Genomic DNA, 15,441 nt, shown 5'->3' with positions numbered 1-15,441 from the left:
ATTTAAAGGTTACACCCATACAGCCCCGGAATGTAAACTCAGCCGCCCCCATGATGTACCTCCCTCTCGCTCACGCATACACAACCTTCCTAGGCTTCTCCGTGTTTTGTGCTGCGTTTAGTACTTCTGTTTTACATCCTGCTCCATTGTTGACATACACCTGTCTTGTAAGACTAGCTGAATGAATGTCAGGAAACAATGAGTTGTTAATTTCCTCTTGTCAGACGACGTTGGGCCCGCTCATTGTGTCATTGCTTAAAAATATAATCTCATATCAATTAGCCCACTAAGCCCAGCTGAAACACAATGGCATGATTTAGAATTTTTAATGGCTTTAAGGAAGTTTGCTAAATACTCGTTTGGCCCCAGATCTCCAGACTGCCCTCTTCCAGGGAGTGACTTTCCATCGGAAGGTGTTGAATAATGGGAAAAAGGGGGAGGGCAAATTATAGAGAACAAAAAAAGTGAAGAAATGGTGAATTCAATAGGGACAGGATCTCTTTTGATATTCAGCCCACTGTATCGCTGCAGATCGGGACTAATCAGAGCTCCTTTGCATTTCAAAAAGGGAGATGTTATTGAAATGAAGAAATGTCTGAATGACAGTGATTGACCTGTGATTATCTCTTTATCAGCAGTGACTGTGGCATTGTGAGAGAGAATATAGACGTGCTTCTGGGCTCTCAATGAGCTCTGTTTCTTCACTTATTCGAGATATGATTGTCTGAATATCCATTCACTGCTGATAATGCTGAATGCAGAACGAAGGAATGCTCAAAACAAGGAATTGTCAGAAAAAAAAAATGTCTGGAGAATTGAGATGATGGCAAGATTTCCACACAGCAGTGCCATTTTTGGACATTTTTAAGATTTATGGTAAAATTAGCATTGTGGATTGTTGATAACATTGATAACACAGCCAGAAGATAGATGCAATCTGCACATAAATTACAAAAGAAATATAGGAACCACACATAAATTGCAATGTATATTGTCTAATAAATGTGGGAAGTCGTGGCCTAATGGTTAGAGAGTCGGACTTGTAATCCGAAGGTTGCGGGTTCGAGTCTCCGGCCGGCAGGAATTGTAGGTGGGGGGAGTGAATGTCCAGCGCTCTCTCCACCCTCAATACCACGACTGAGGTGCCCTTGAGCAAGGCACCAAACCCCCAACTGCTCCCCGGGCCCTGCAGCATAAAATGGCTGCCCACTGCTCCGGGTGTGTGTTCACGGTGTGTGTGTGTTCACTGCTGTGTGTGTGCACGTTGGATGGGTTAAATGCAGAGCACGAATTCCGAGTATGGGTCCCCATACTTGGCTGAATGTCACTTCACTTCACTATGTATGATACAACTGCTCCATACATAACTTAAAAGGTGCTAATGCAAATATACAAAAAATTGAGGTCAGTAAGACTTATTTTTTTATCAAAAAGAAATTAAAGATTTTATTCAGCAAGGACACATTAAATTGATCATAAAGACATAATGAAGTAAAGACATGAATGATTTTAAACATTCATATTTCAAATAAATCCTGTTCTTTCTATTCATCTAAGAATCCTGAAAATATGAATATATGTAGCACTATTTTTTTCATGTTTCTTGAACACCAAATCGGAATTTAGAATTATTTCTTAAGGATCATGTGACGCTGAATGACTGCTGAAAATATTGCATCACAGAAATTAATTACATTTTACACTATATTAAAATATTTATTTTAAATAGTAATAATATTTTACAATAATTGATCAAATAAATAAAGCCTTGGTAAGTATAAGAGACTTCTTTTAACCCCAAACGTTTGAACAGTACTGTAATTTCTCCAAGATTAAAGGGATGGTTCACAAAAATTTTAATTCTTTAATCATTTACCCACCCTCATTTTGATCCAAACCTTCTCAAGCAAGCTATCCTGAATAAGAATTGGTTTTATCCATGTGATGAAAGTGAATGGGGTCCAAAATAGCTTTATAAAAATATCTTAAAAGTATCTTCTTTTATGTTCTACAGAATAAATTAAGTCATACAGGTTTAGAACAACATGAGGATGTTTGAATGATGACAGATTTTTGTGTGTCCTTTTCAGTACAGTAAGCCATTCATAGGTTGATTTCCTGAAGAGCATAAACATCAAAATCAGCTCGACATGGTAACATTAGTTTGGTCTGTGCAAGACGGAGGGAGAGGTTTGGGGAAACCTTTTTGAAAACAGTCATTATATTTTCTGCTAGTGGCACATAAATGACACACCTGTAATAAAGTGATGTAGGTGTTTACCCTCCATCAAACTCACATTTTTCTGTTTCTTTTCTTTTAGTCCACATCTAATTAATTTTTTGAATGGTCAAGTGGATTTTTTTTCTTTACAAATACACAAACAGGACAATAGCTCCCTCTCTCTCTTGTGTTCTCGCTCACCCCTTTGCTCCTCCTTTCTCTCTCCACCCACGCCTGTTTCTCTCCACAAGGCCAGAGCAGTAATTGAGTGATGGAGGTCTGTGCGGTGCTGCGAGGCTATTGTCTGGAGCCGCACAATGACTCCGAGTCTTTTGTGTTCTTCATGTCCACTTGATGCTGCTGAAGGAGGGCTGCGGGTCAGAGGCATCCACTACAGCCATTATATCTCACTTCATAAAGCACAAACACACCATCACAGCCCACTCAGTTGCCAATGAGTGACAGCTGCATAACAAGACTCGAAAGGAAGCGATTTGGTGCTGTTTTTCAGCCACATGGCCCCTCCCATATGGTCACATTTCAGGTGAAGCTGCAGGGGACCATTTACTGTACACATGTCATCGATAAGCTACAGCGAGCCTCCATATGTCACATATGTGCAAGTCGTTAGGGGATCCGCTTTGTTAGACGGCTCACAGGATGTAACGTATACAGTGGGCTTCAATACATTTAGCCACCCGTGGTTTCTTGACAGAGATGTTAATGAAAGTGATTAAGTTTGAATTGTATGTCTCTCATTGGTTTCTGTGTCTCACAGGCAAATCTAAAGTGGAGACCACGTATGACAGGATGTTCACTGTGACTAGCTGGCTGAGGTTTACCGTCACGAGAGAGGATGATGGGGTTCCTGTGGTTTGCATTGTCGACCATCCAGCGGTCAAGGACTTTCAGGCGCAGAAGTACCTGGAAGTACAATGTGAGTGAGCCGGCACTTTAAGAGATATTTATTTATAATATATTATGTGAATATTATGTATGTTTAATTGTTCTTTTTAATTTGTAATTTTTAGTATTATTTAGTGTTATTTTTTTAAGCATATATATATATATATAATTGCTATTATTCAAATAAATAAATATTAATATTATGTTATGTGACTAATAACTATTAGTATTTTAAACATATGTAACTGCAGTGAGCTAAGGACAACATGACAGCATTTTTATGAAGATGTAGAATTAATTATCATTAAATTAAAGATTATTTGAATAAGAATTGTAATTTAAATATATTTAAAGTGATATCTTTGAATAAATGAAGGTGTTTTTCTAATTATTATTATTATTATTATTATTATTATTATTTTAAGTACTATGTGAGTGAGCAGAGGACAGCATGATAGCATTTTAAATATACAGTATTTTAAATATAGCTGTAGAATTACTCATTATTATTGGATTAAATATTAACATTATATTATGTAATTATTATATTATGTAAATATATGGGGGAAGTCGTGGCCTAATGGTTAGAGAGTCGGACTCGTAATCGAAAGGTTGCGAGTTCGAGCCCCCGGCCGGCAGGAATTGTAGGTGGGGGGAGGGAATGTCCAGCGCTCTCTCCACCCTCAATACCACGACTGAGGTGCCCTTGAGCAAGGCACCGAACCCCCAATTGCTCCCCGGGCGCTGCAGCATGGCTGCCCACTGCTCCGGGTGTGTGTTCACGGTGTGTGTGTGTGTGGATTTGTTCACTACTCACTGCTGTGTGTGTGCACTTGGATGGGTTAAACGCAGAGCACCAATTTCGAGTATGGGCCACCATACTTGACAATACGTCACGACTTTATTAGTCATTTAACTAAACAATATAATATATACAATTATAAGTTATATGTTGGGTATTTATTTGGAAGTACAATGGGAGTGAGTAGAGGATGTGTGACAGCATTTTAAATACACATATTGAATAATATCATAGTAACATATATTAATAATGTAAATATATTTATTTTTGACTAGATAAAGGTGTGTTTCGTCCTCCTTTTTTCTTTGGAGTTGTGCAGAGTTAGGATTTTTCTTGTTATCTTTGTCCTTGTGTTAGAAATCAGTCAGGCCTATCCTTTCTCTTGTGAGAGCAGACATGTCACCTGGCCTGTAATGAAAGATTAATCATGTTTTTGCGCTTAGGTAATTCAGTCATGACACAAAGATTGTCCCTCTGATTGGAGGAGAGCCTTGGGCACTGTCTTCTGTGATACAGATACAGATATGATTTTTAAAGATGTTTTATTTGGGTCCTCAAGCATATTCTTCTTGAGGTTAATCTTGTCTGCCACTGGGTTTAGAAGATCACCGGAAAAGGCTTCTTTGCTGACCTTTATCTACCAAAGGCAACACATCTCCAGAAACTGCAGGATATTTGGTGCCCAACTTAAAGCAGAAAAATGTAGAACCATTTTGTCTATGCTATTTAACTGGATTTTGTGCTCACAGCCAGCCTTTGTCATGCTCCGGGGAGAGCTGGTGCATGAGTCATTGTCTGGCTCACTCTTCTTTCAAATTGTGCTGCTGAAACTGGGAAAACAATCAATGTTAAAAATCATTGAGTGAAGGCAGCCTTAATGGAGTTCATTTTTTCAATAGGAAATAGAAAACCAACGCTGTGGATATTAAATAAGCCAGAAATATTGATAGCTACACCATGCAAACAGTTCCACCGATGTGCAGATCAGCAGCTTGAGGGAAATTAAACGCTCCATGGTGATGGTGCTAAGAAATGACGACAATATCTCGTGCCAATAATTGTGTTATTAGAATTAGAGTGACCTTTTCTGTCCGGCACACCAGCTAGACACAAACCAGAGGCCGGTGGCGCTGCTTTCCGTGGATTTAGTGCTCGTGTGCCCAGGAGAGAGAGAGAGCGCCCTTTGGAAAGAAACTAATACAGGGGAAGCTTCAAAGAAAGAAACTTTCACTCAGAGCCTTTCATTCGAAGAGTTTGAAGATGACAAGGGGAGAAATGGAAGGAGTCTCAATATAGCAGAGACAAACAGGTGGATATTCCTCTTACAGAAATTCTGAGCGGACCGCTCTCTCTCTTTCACTTTAGACCAGGCTGTCCATCATGGACACAGAAATGTTAGCTCTGACAGGGTGTAATTTGGACAGATAGAAGGCCAACAGATCACTTTTTGATGATAGAAGAGGTCAAACAGGAAAGCATCAAGTGAGCAAAGCACTCAACAAATTTAGTGATTGTCAAAAAGCCAGTTGAAACGTCAGCCCTGACATAATGTGATAAATCTTGTCAGGACATTGACGCTTATTTTTTTCCCGTCGTACACTTAAAAATCCATGAAAGTGTGAAATCCGTGGGTCAAAGTCAAGTCACCGTTCACTCAGCATCCAGTCTATTCAGAGTGCCTTAAGAGCCGATGAAATTGAAATCTGGGGGTTATTGTGGGCGACTTTGACATGGTTTCAGCAAACTAGTCTTTCGCCCTTTGAATCCAGGGGGACACTCAGCATCTCTCTGTGTGGATTTTTTGGTAAATTCCTTGGCCCTTATGCATGACCTGCCTCCAAATCAAGGTCTGCTGCTTATCCTGATTCATGCATACTAATGACTCTGGACTATTTACATTACAAACCCACTGTTTCATCTATTGGTGCATGTCTACTGTTTAACCCACATTGCTTGCTGAAGTGAGCGAATGATGTTATTAAAGTTGCACATGGGAGAAGCTCTAATATCTCCCCCACGTCCGTGGAACATACACACAGCGCTGTCGCATAATCATCTGTGGAACGCCACTTCAAGCTCTATTACTGGGGGAATATTAGATTTGGGTTCCTTTGAGAAACTAGAGGGCTGGATGCTGGCCAGCTCTGGAATGGAGCGTAGGACTGGAAAGGCATAGCTCAGCCATTACAACCTGTCAGTTTGAGAGGATGAATACCTCCAAGGAATGTGGAGCCCACTTACATAACCGTGGTGGGCTTGGCAAGTGCATCACGGCCTCCTGTGAATCTTGGGAACTTTAAAGGGGTAATTCACTCAAAAATGAAAAATCTGTAGTTATTTACTCACTCTCATGACGTTCCAAACCCATAGGACTGGCTTTCTTCTACATTTTCTGAAAAATGTGTTTTTGTCCATACAATGGAAATCAATTGGGTCTGACTGTTGTTTTGGACTCCATTGACTTTCATTGTATGGAAAAAAAAAAGAGTGCTTCAAAATATCTTCTTTTGTGTTCCACAGAAGAAAGTCAGTCATACAGGGTTGAAAAGGTGTGAGGGAGAGAAAATGTCATCAGCAGAAGGGATTGTATTGAGAGCGATGAATCATTCACAATGAGACCAGAAACATGAATTAAGAAAATAAGTCAATGTTGATTTCAGGTTCACTTCAAGAGGGTTTAATGATGCTAGTATAGTCATTGATAGCCCTATATTGGTAACATTAGTTAACTACATTAGTTAAGATAAATTAGCAATGAAAAATACTTGTAAAGCAGGGGTTCTCAACTATGACTCTCGAGGTCCACTTTCCTGTAAAGTTTTGCTCCAGCCCTAATCAAACACTCCTGAACAAGCTAATCGAGTTCTTCCGAATGGTTGGAGCTAAACTCTGCAGGAAAGTGGACCTTGAGGGACCCTGTTCTATAGCATGTATTAATATTAGTTATTATGGTTCCAAAATTTACTAATACATTATTAAAATCAAAAGTTGTATCTGTTAATGTTATTTAATGGACCTGACTAACAATGAACAGTTGTATTTTTATTAAATAACATTAAGAAAGAATATTAAAAACTGTAAAAAAAAAAATGTTTTGCTCATTGTTAATTAATGTTAGTTAATGCATTAAATAGTTAACAAATGGAACCTTATTGTAAAGTGTTACCCCTATATAAATAACAGAATTACTATTTGCAAAGGCTTTGCAGACGTTTTTCTATTTTTTTCTGTTGCTTTATTTACTTATTATTTAAATTTTTATTTGGCACACGTAACTGTTGTTCTTGTATCCATTATGCCTAATGAAAGGCCAGTAATACTTTCTTGCCTTTCAGTGTTTTTCATGTTCAGTTTTTTTCTATCTTTTATGGTTTATTTTCTCACTGCACTCATTAGCACACAGTATTACAAAAAGGTAGCCTTTTCCTGTTTTTGCCTGTCATGTACCTATATGTAGAAACACTACCTGGCAAACAGGAGCCTATTTAATATTTGCCTGATATTAGAAACATTCTACAAAAGCAGCAGCGCGACAGCCTTATGTAGTCCATTAAATGCCAAGGGTCCTAAATGTCTCTATGATTTTCTTACATAAGCTGTTTGCCTATTAACAGCTTATGTCTGGTGTCTAAAAATCCTATTAGACACCAGAAATTGGCACACAGGTGTAATACGGTTATGCAAGATCACACAAATGTGGAGCGAGTGACCGGCCGACGTGAATCTGTAAGTCAGATCCTACCCTCCGACAGTGTCGAGACACACAACGCTGGATACTTCGACGTGAGAGAGCGTTAGTTATGTGTCCGACGTCAGTTTGAATGTCACCCCTCCTGCTGCACTGTACAAACACAGCAGGAAGTCTAATCCCAGCTGAATTGGAAAAGAACTGAGACTTGCCAAGGAGAAGTGCACATTTCATACTGAATGTAGCAGCTACGGCTGAGAGGCAAGGCTGAAGCAAGGTGCAAAAAGCCAGCGGGCTACCTACTGCCAGTCACTGGAGAATAGAACCATTGAGCGGCCAGTCATTTTAATAGACATGAGAAAGGGCAGTACTTACGGAGCAGAAAGGTCAATGCTGAGAGCGCTTGAATATGGACATTGGTGATGTCATGACTTCTGACTGTATACACGGCAAACATCAGGGTGTATCGATTATGTTTAAATGACTCTAAAGGTTAATAGAAAAAAAGCATGCGCACATTTTGTATCAAACAATGGTAATGCTAAAGAGTCAAACCAAATGACTGAGGACAATCCAATAAGTGTTGAACAAAGCCAAGGCTGTTTAAAGTTTCATGCAGCCCGGGGGCACAAGACGCTGATGTGCTTTACTTTTCTCCTCCACAGATAAACCTGAGGTGACGATCAAGGTGGAGTTTCCGCAGGGCCTGATTAGAGAGGGCGAGAATCTGGAATTGACGTGCCAGGCTAAAGGCAAACCACAGTAAGACGCCTCTCTCTCTACTGTGTGTTCCATTTCTGATCATTTTGGCAACTTTTCAACCATTTGTTCTGGAGCGGATGAGTCAGGGTCATGGGCTTTCATCCACAATGAGAACAGTCCTCTACCATAAACCATAGCCAAACGTGTGACCGCCATCACAAGGCATTCAGTGGAATTAATTATACAACAATTCTGGTCCTGATGTAATTGGACAAGCAGCATTTCAAGATATTTTGTGATATTGCTTAATTGCATTTGAGGCATTTAATCAAAAAAATATATTTTAGTCTTGATGAACGAGTTTTAATTTAGTTTGCCAACGCAATGAAATTGAGAAGGATGCTGAGCAAAATCTCAGCTAAATTTAATCGTGCACATGCATCACTATATTTGTTGGCTTTTTACCAAAAATTGACTGTTGATTACTTTATTGGGCACACAACATGAAATTAATACAAATTTTAATTTAGTAGAGAACTTGATTAGATAAAACTACATGGACGAGTGGTATTAGTTTTAAAAAAAGAACATTTAAATCAATTTCAGACATGTCCAGAATTAGGTCAAGACCATAGGAAATGATTATTGTAGTCTCAACACAACAAATCAAATTTAGAAGAATTTGAAAATTGGTTAAAAATCTGTCAAAAAAAAAGTTTCATTTGTTAAATTAAATTGAACATGCAGCAATTTCTTGTGGAGTTACAAAACTGAAATACATTTTTGATGGCCATATTTTTTCCAGCAATATTAATAATAGTCATTTTCCATACGCCCTTGTTGAAAAATATACAGGGGTTATTTTTACAGATACCACTTAGTTGGATATGAAATTCATACATTTTTAAACAAAAGTGTCGACATATTTTCTGTGGTCATTGCATATGAGCATAAAGTGAGTTATCAATGTTAATATATTGTGTGAGCACATGTAATGAAAGCCATTCCGGCATTTTTACATTCAACAAGCCTCATAACATCCCCAAACCGAAATGCTGCGGGCAGACGAGGCACCACCCGAATTCATTTAATAAAGATGAAAATACAATCAATACAGTGAGCAGAAAATTGGAAGTCATTTTCATTAAAGCTTGGAGAGGGGCTGTAGTCATTACTGTCAGACAGTGCAGGGCTTGGCTTGCCATCCCATTTGTATTCTCCGCCTCATGCCAGGTTCTCTGCAGTCCCTCCACTGTGTGTTTTTCCCCATGCTTTCCTCTCAATAAGGCACTTTTTCTAGGTCATTTCTCCCTTTCCATATCAGGAACGTCTGCATCTTTATGCCACGCATGTATATTTAACCTCAGATTGAGACTCTTTGAGATTCCCCACTCGCTGCTCGCCATCAAATGTTGTTTTTCCATCCGCAGAGGCTGGGGATCAACTGATATTGAACGCGAACCAGTCCTTTGTTTCGAAGCTGTGAAGTTTTTTTGTTTTGTTTTTTTGCATTTTTCCCCTCTCTCCCCTTTTAAACAGGATAGTAACAAGTTTAAACACTGACACAAAAACCAGAAGAACAAGGGAAAGCCTCCTCAGATGCTCTTGGGAAATAACTACACTGCAGCAGTGCCATTGAAACTTGTGAGAGCCGAGCAGAGTTTAGAGCCTCTTTTATATTTCCACAGTGGGTATAGCTCATTCTACTTATCACTGTGAAAGTAGAATAGGCTGTTGTGTGTCCGGCTCAGGTATTTAGAGAACAAAAGGAGATAGCTCGCAGTGGCAGTTAATTGAGGCAGACAAGAGAAAATCACAGCCTTTCGCTTTTTGTTACTTCGCCAAAATGTAGTTCATTTGCCAGTGCCGTAGGCTGCGACATTGGTCAAATCCCACAATCTGTGTTACTGACCACAACTGATAATTTTTTTTCTGAGGTTAGGACCATAGCTGTTTTTAGCCTCAGACAGCACAAATTTCACATATTAACATAACATATTGCACACACACAAAAAAACAAAAGTCTGATTTGCTGGACTCAAAATCATGAATACACGCTGTTGTGTCCATGGAATTACTCGCATGATTCTTTTGATTAATAAATACTTAGGATTTTAAAATGTTTTAATTGTCCCTATTTATTGTCCCTATCTTTGTCATAAAAAAAGGTTGCCATGCTTTTTTCCAGTTGTTTGTAATTGCAGAATAAAGGTTTTTTTTTTATTTGTTTTTTTTTGGGGGGGTTGTTCTCTATTTTGTCATTTTGCTTTTTCCAGTTTTTCATCATTGCAGAATAAAGTTGTTTTTTTGTTGCTTGCTTTATCTATATTTTGTCACTTATACTTAAATTTATCATGCTTTTTACAGTTGTTCATGATTGCAGAATAGTTTTTTTAGCTTCTTTTATTATTATTTTTTATTATTATTTTTATTCATTTATTTAATCAATATATACACTGAAAAAAATGGTGTTTCAATTTGATTCCGTTCTTTCTTTTTTTTACTAAGAAATTGCTAGTGGATTTCACAAAAAAAAAAAAAAAAGAAACCGCAAATAACACATTGAATTAAACATGAAATTAGCGAGAATAAGATACTACTTGTAAAACGTTCTTGTAAAACATTTTCCAGAAATAAACTGAACTGCTCTAGTTTATATGCAACTTAGAATTTTCCTGCCATATATTGTCCTATAAAACTTTACATGGTACTCAGACAACTTCTTTGCCTAAGTAAGAGATCCCTTGGGCTATATTCTGGTTAAGCAACTCTAAAGCAAAGCCATTTCTGCTCTGCGTCTCCATCCAGGCCTCAGCAGGTGAACTGGGTGAGGGTGGATGACGACGTGCCGTCTCACGCGGTTATCACCGGCTCAGATATCTTCATCGAGAACCTCAACAAGTCCTACAACGGCACTTACCGGTGTGTGGCGTCCAACTCTGTGGGAGAAACATACGCTGACTACATCCTTTATGTGCGCGGTAAGTTCAAAGTGACCGAGTAGTTCTGCCTCTACGACCTCTTCCTCTTTCACCCACTCCACCACTCCATCTGAGTCATGGGTCAATAACATTAATCTCAATGACATTTCCTTTCCTTTAGGACACATTCTAATCTGAACATTTTCCTCTTGGAATTTACTACTGATATCTCTTGCTGCACTAAGCCTGTGGTGAAATTGCTGTCCTCCATTTTGAGAGCGCAACAATGGACTCAGAGCTATTTTAAAAAGGATTTGTGCTGCAATGAGGATCTTTAAGTGAACAGATATACAGTTTATGTCAGTAGCGAGGGAGACAAATCCCGGCTAATTCACATTCAAGTCATTTTATCAAAACGATACTGTGAATAAGCTTTAAAGAAGCCAAACTTTTTTGTTTATGTGTGCGTGTGTGGGAACATTGCATGTTGTCTGTGGGTCGCCACAGAAACTTGGCTTCGCCCGGGTTGTGCGTGTTCCAAAAACTTGCCCCAGCACGAAGTGCAAATGCGCCAGTAATTGCGACAGGCTTTTCACACGTTTCTCCCATGAGTGGCTTGGCAGTCGTTCCACAAGAAATTCATGACAGTTGAACCAACAGAATAGAAGAGAGAGTGACACAGCCACGTATGGTGCTGCGAGAGCTCAAATCCCTCCCCTATTAAAAACAATGTTCAGTATAACACACACTATCAGGACGTTTTATGAATTTTGCGTCTGATGCTGCTTTTAATATCTACACAATTCAACCACACATCTGACATTAGAATTGCTAATGCAGAAATGTGGGCTGTCACCATTTAATCTAGCATCATGTGTTTATGTTGTGTTGAGTGACACTCAAATATATTTGACACACACATACATAAAGACAGGCGCTGGTGACATCTGGGTGCTCTATAGTCTTATAATTATTCTCCCTCAAATTAATAGGATGACATCTGTGTATTACAAACACAGTGGCCCTGACACATTCAGAAAGACCCACAGCACTTCTCGCATACTTCACATATTACAGCATTCTGTCGAGGCACTGTTCAATTAAACGCTCTGCTTTACAGAGATGTTAAAGGGAAGGCAAAATGAGCGTTTAGCAAGCTGTCTCGATGAGGACACGTTTTCATACAGCCGGCATATGTAATGCATGGCATATCGGAAGGGTAATTTTGAAGCTATTCATGCATGGCCTTATGTAACCACTATAAGGGTTGTTAACACTTTCAGCACTCCTATATAATAATAAATCTGCAGATTAGATGCACCTTGTCAAATGCTGTCACTCGCCAACATCGTCCCAGCCGTTATTCTGGTTCATGGAAATATTTTGAAGGGGCACCACTGGTGGTCCTGGACTTAGTGTCCAGATGACAAAAAGGGGAACAAAAACACTTAAGTATGTTATATAAGTGAAACAACTAATATCCAGACTGAAATTTCATCCTATCGTATAGGATTGCGAAATTGCAGTTGAAATTTGACAGCCAGTGATCACCATGCATTTAGTTGTTTTAAGAGCAGCTTCCATGGGAAACGATCTTGAGCATCGTGAGGGTGTGTAGATGTAAAATTTAAAGCATATTATGTACAGAAGGTGAGACTCAAAAGGACTGAGCAAATTAAGACTTATATGCATGGTTTATGCTGCAAATGTTTAGATAAGATATTTATTCGATATTTATTTTATTCATTTATCAAAATAATGCAACTTTAATTTAATATATTGAATTTAAATGTAAATTTTATCTAATTTTTTTTTACTCGTTTTATTTGTTCATCCATTTATCAAATTAACTCAACTTTAACATTTTTAATTGAAAAAAAAAATTGTATCATTATTTTTATCATTGGTTACTTGTGAATGCGGGAGGAAAAAAGCATGCAACACATTAGAGGTAATATCAGATTCTCGGTTTGTGGTAGCAGATCATCCTGGGCCCTCGATAGACAGCCAGAACAGATGTACTGCAGAGGCAATTTTTCTCTAATGCGTTTGTTCCCCAACTGTTGTGAAGCTAAGTGATGGAGAACACTTGGAGGGTGGCTGGCACTAAACTGGTTATGGGGAAAAAATACATTCCCTGAGACATTTTCCAGTGCCCCCATCCCGGCATGCCCCTGCGGGGGAATGATATCTAACACACCGGCCTTTAACAAGTTTACAGAGCGCCTCTAACCTAATAAAGACTACCTTTGCCTTCACAGCCATGGCCTTTAATATTGCGCACTCCTCCTCTGCCTGTCACCCTCGCTCACGTTTCCTCTCCGTAACAATTCCTCCATGCTTAGAGGGCTTTCCTTTGGTATCTCACAGCCGCCCGGCAGAAATCGATCACGGCAATACACTTCCTTAACTGCGCTTAGAGTGCATGCTGAAACCAAACACAAACATGATTTTGTTCACTTGGTGGGTCAAGAATCAGGGTTCCCATGATATAATTGTGTTTCCCAGGCCTGGAAAAATATTTTTTTTTTCTAATTATGCTCTGACCTAAAACATTTAATGGGCTAAATATTGCTCTTCTGTAGAGTAAAACTTTCTTGTGAGTTATAGTCTGATTTGTGCTGTTCTTTTTGAGTCAGTTCATTTTAAAGGGATACTTTCTCCCTTCTGTAGAACACAAAAACATTTTTCAAAGGATGTTGACAATTAAACTTTTTCAGTTGAAATTAATTTCCCTTGTGTGCCCAGAAATTACAATGGAAGTCAATGGGAACCAAAACTGTTTGGTTATCAACGTTAAATAAATGATGACATAATTTTAATTTTTTTTATGTATCTCTTAGATTGAATCGGTCAAAAATGTTTTGTTTTGTTTTGTTTTGTTATCTTAACCAATATTCTCAAATCACTGGAAAGATCTGAAAAATGTAAATAAGTTGGGACCCCTGAATAATGTGCTTGCCTTGTGGTTATGTAAATTTACATCCAACCACAAGCCAAAGTAAAGCATCGGCCTGCTCTTCCTCCGAGGGAATCCCCTATGTGTTTGTGTAAATGGCAAGCATAAACAGATATTTGTTTTAGTGTAAGCCTAAATCCTCAACCCTCGCACGTAAACCAATGTGGATTCAACACAGCTTGCTGAAAACACATTGCATGGAGATTGATGTACAGCCTGATTTTGTGACAAGCCTCAAAATTGTTTGAGGCAGCTAATTGTCCCTCATATCCAACAACATGTGTAGCGCAAGAAGAGTACTGAGAAAGAACAGCTGGAGGAACAGCAGTCTTCCTAGCAGTGCATGTAACTCGAGAAGATCCAGTCTCGGTCCAGCGAGCTCAACATATGTAGGAAAAAAAAAAAAACAATCTTACACTTGTTGTCATGGTGGGTCCAATCCCATCCCTGTGCTATAATAATGGAGCTGTAAATCACTTCTCTCCATAGTTTCCCTCCGTTCTTATAGCTTGCTCACTTTAATTCAATTTGTCCCATCTGTGTTTCCCTTACAATTCATCGTATTGGTGACACACACATTTAAAAGTCAGATTGCCCTGATAAATTTGGCTGCTGTCAAACACGACCTCGGCAGCCTGCCGTTCAAAAATCTAGTCATCTGTGAATTCAGACATGCAAATGTGCCGTATTAGAGTTGGCAATGTAAAACCTTCCTACTGGATGTCTGAAGATGAAAGAATGCATTGCAAATGACGTGCAGGCTTTCGTATCGAAACTAAAACTAGAGCATCTCAACCGTAATGCACATTGGCTTACTGAATTAAATGACAGTTGTTGATGGAAAAGTATAAAGTTTCATAACCATGGATAATTGGATAACCATGGATAATTAATTTTTTATATATAAACACAAAATGTGATATTTATCACTTGGGGAAGTCGTGGCCTAATGGTTAGAGAGTCGGACTTGTAATCCGAAGGTTGCGGGTTCGAGTCTCAGGCTGGCAGGAATTGTAGGTGGGGGGAGTGAATGTCCAGCGCTCTTTCCACCCTCAATACCACGACTGAGGTGCCCTTGAGCAAGGCACCGAACCCCCAACTGTTCCCCGGGCGCTGCAGCATAAAATGGCTGCCAACTGCTCCGGGTGTGTGTTCACGGTGTGTGTGTGTGTGTGTGTGTGTGTGTGTGTTCACTGCTGTGTGTGTGCACGTTGGATGGGTTAAATGCAGAGCACGAATTCC

At 39.1% G+C, this 15,441-nt stretch overlaps 1 protein-coding gene across 5 annotated transcripts in view; it reads left to right on the top strand.

Moving 5' to 3' along the window:
* The window catches only part of LOC306855829 (cell adhesion molecule 1-like), a 353,210-nt gene that overhangs the window by 298,187 nt on the left and 39,582 nt on the right, over positions 1–15,441 (top strand). For all 5 annotated transcript variants that reach the window (XM_079394726.1, XM_079394724.1, XM_079394728.1 and 2 more), the window contains 3 exons: positions 3,000–3,158; positions 8,283–8,379; positions 11,128–11,300. In XM_079394726.1, coding sequence (XP_079250852.1) covers positions 3,000–3,158; positions 8,283–8,379; positions 11,128–11,300 — 429 coding nt within the window. The remainder of the gene's footprint in view (positions 1–2,999; positions 3,159–8,282; positions 8,380–11,127; positions 11,301–15,441) is intronic.

The sequence above is a fragment of the Barbus barbus genome (genome assembly GCF_936440315.1).
Source record: "Barbus barbus genome assembly, chromosome: 36".
Classification (NCBI taxonomy): Eukaryota; Metazoa; Chordata; class Actinopteri; order Cypriniformes; family Cyprinidae; genus Barbus; species Barbus barbus.
Note: the sequence above shows the minus strand (reverse complement) of the source record. Positions and strands in the feature narration are given on the sequence as shown.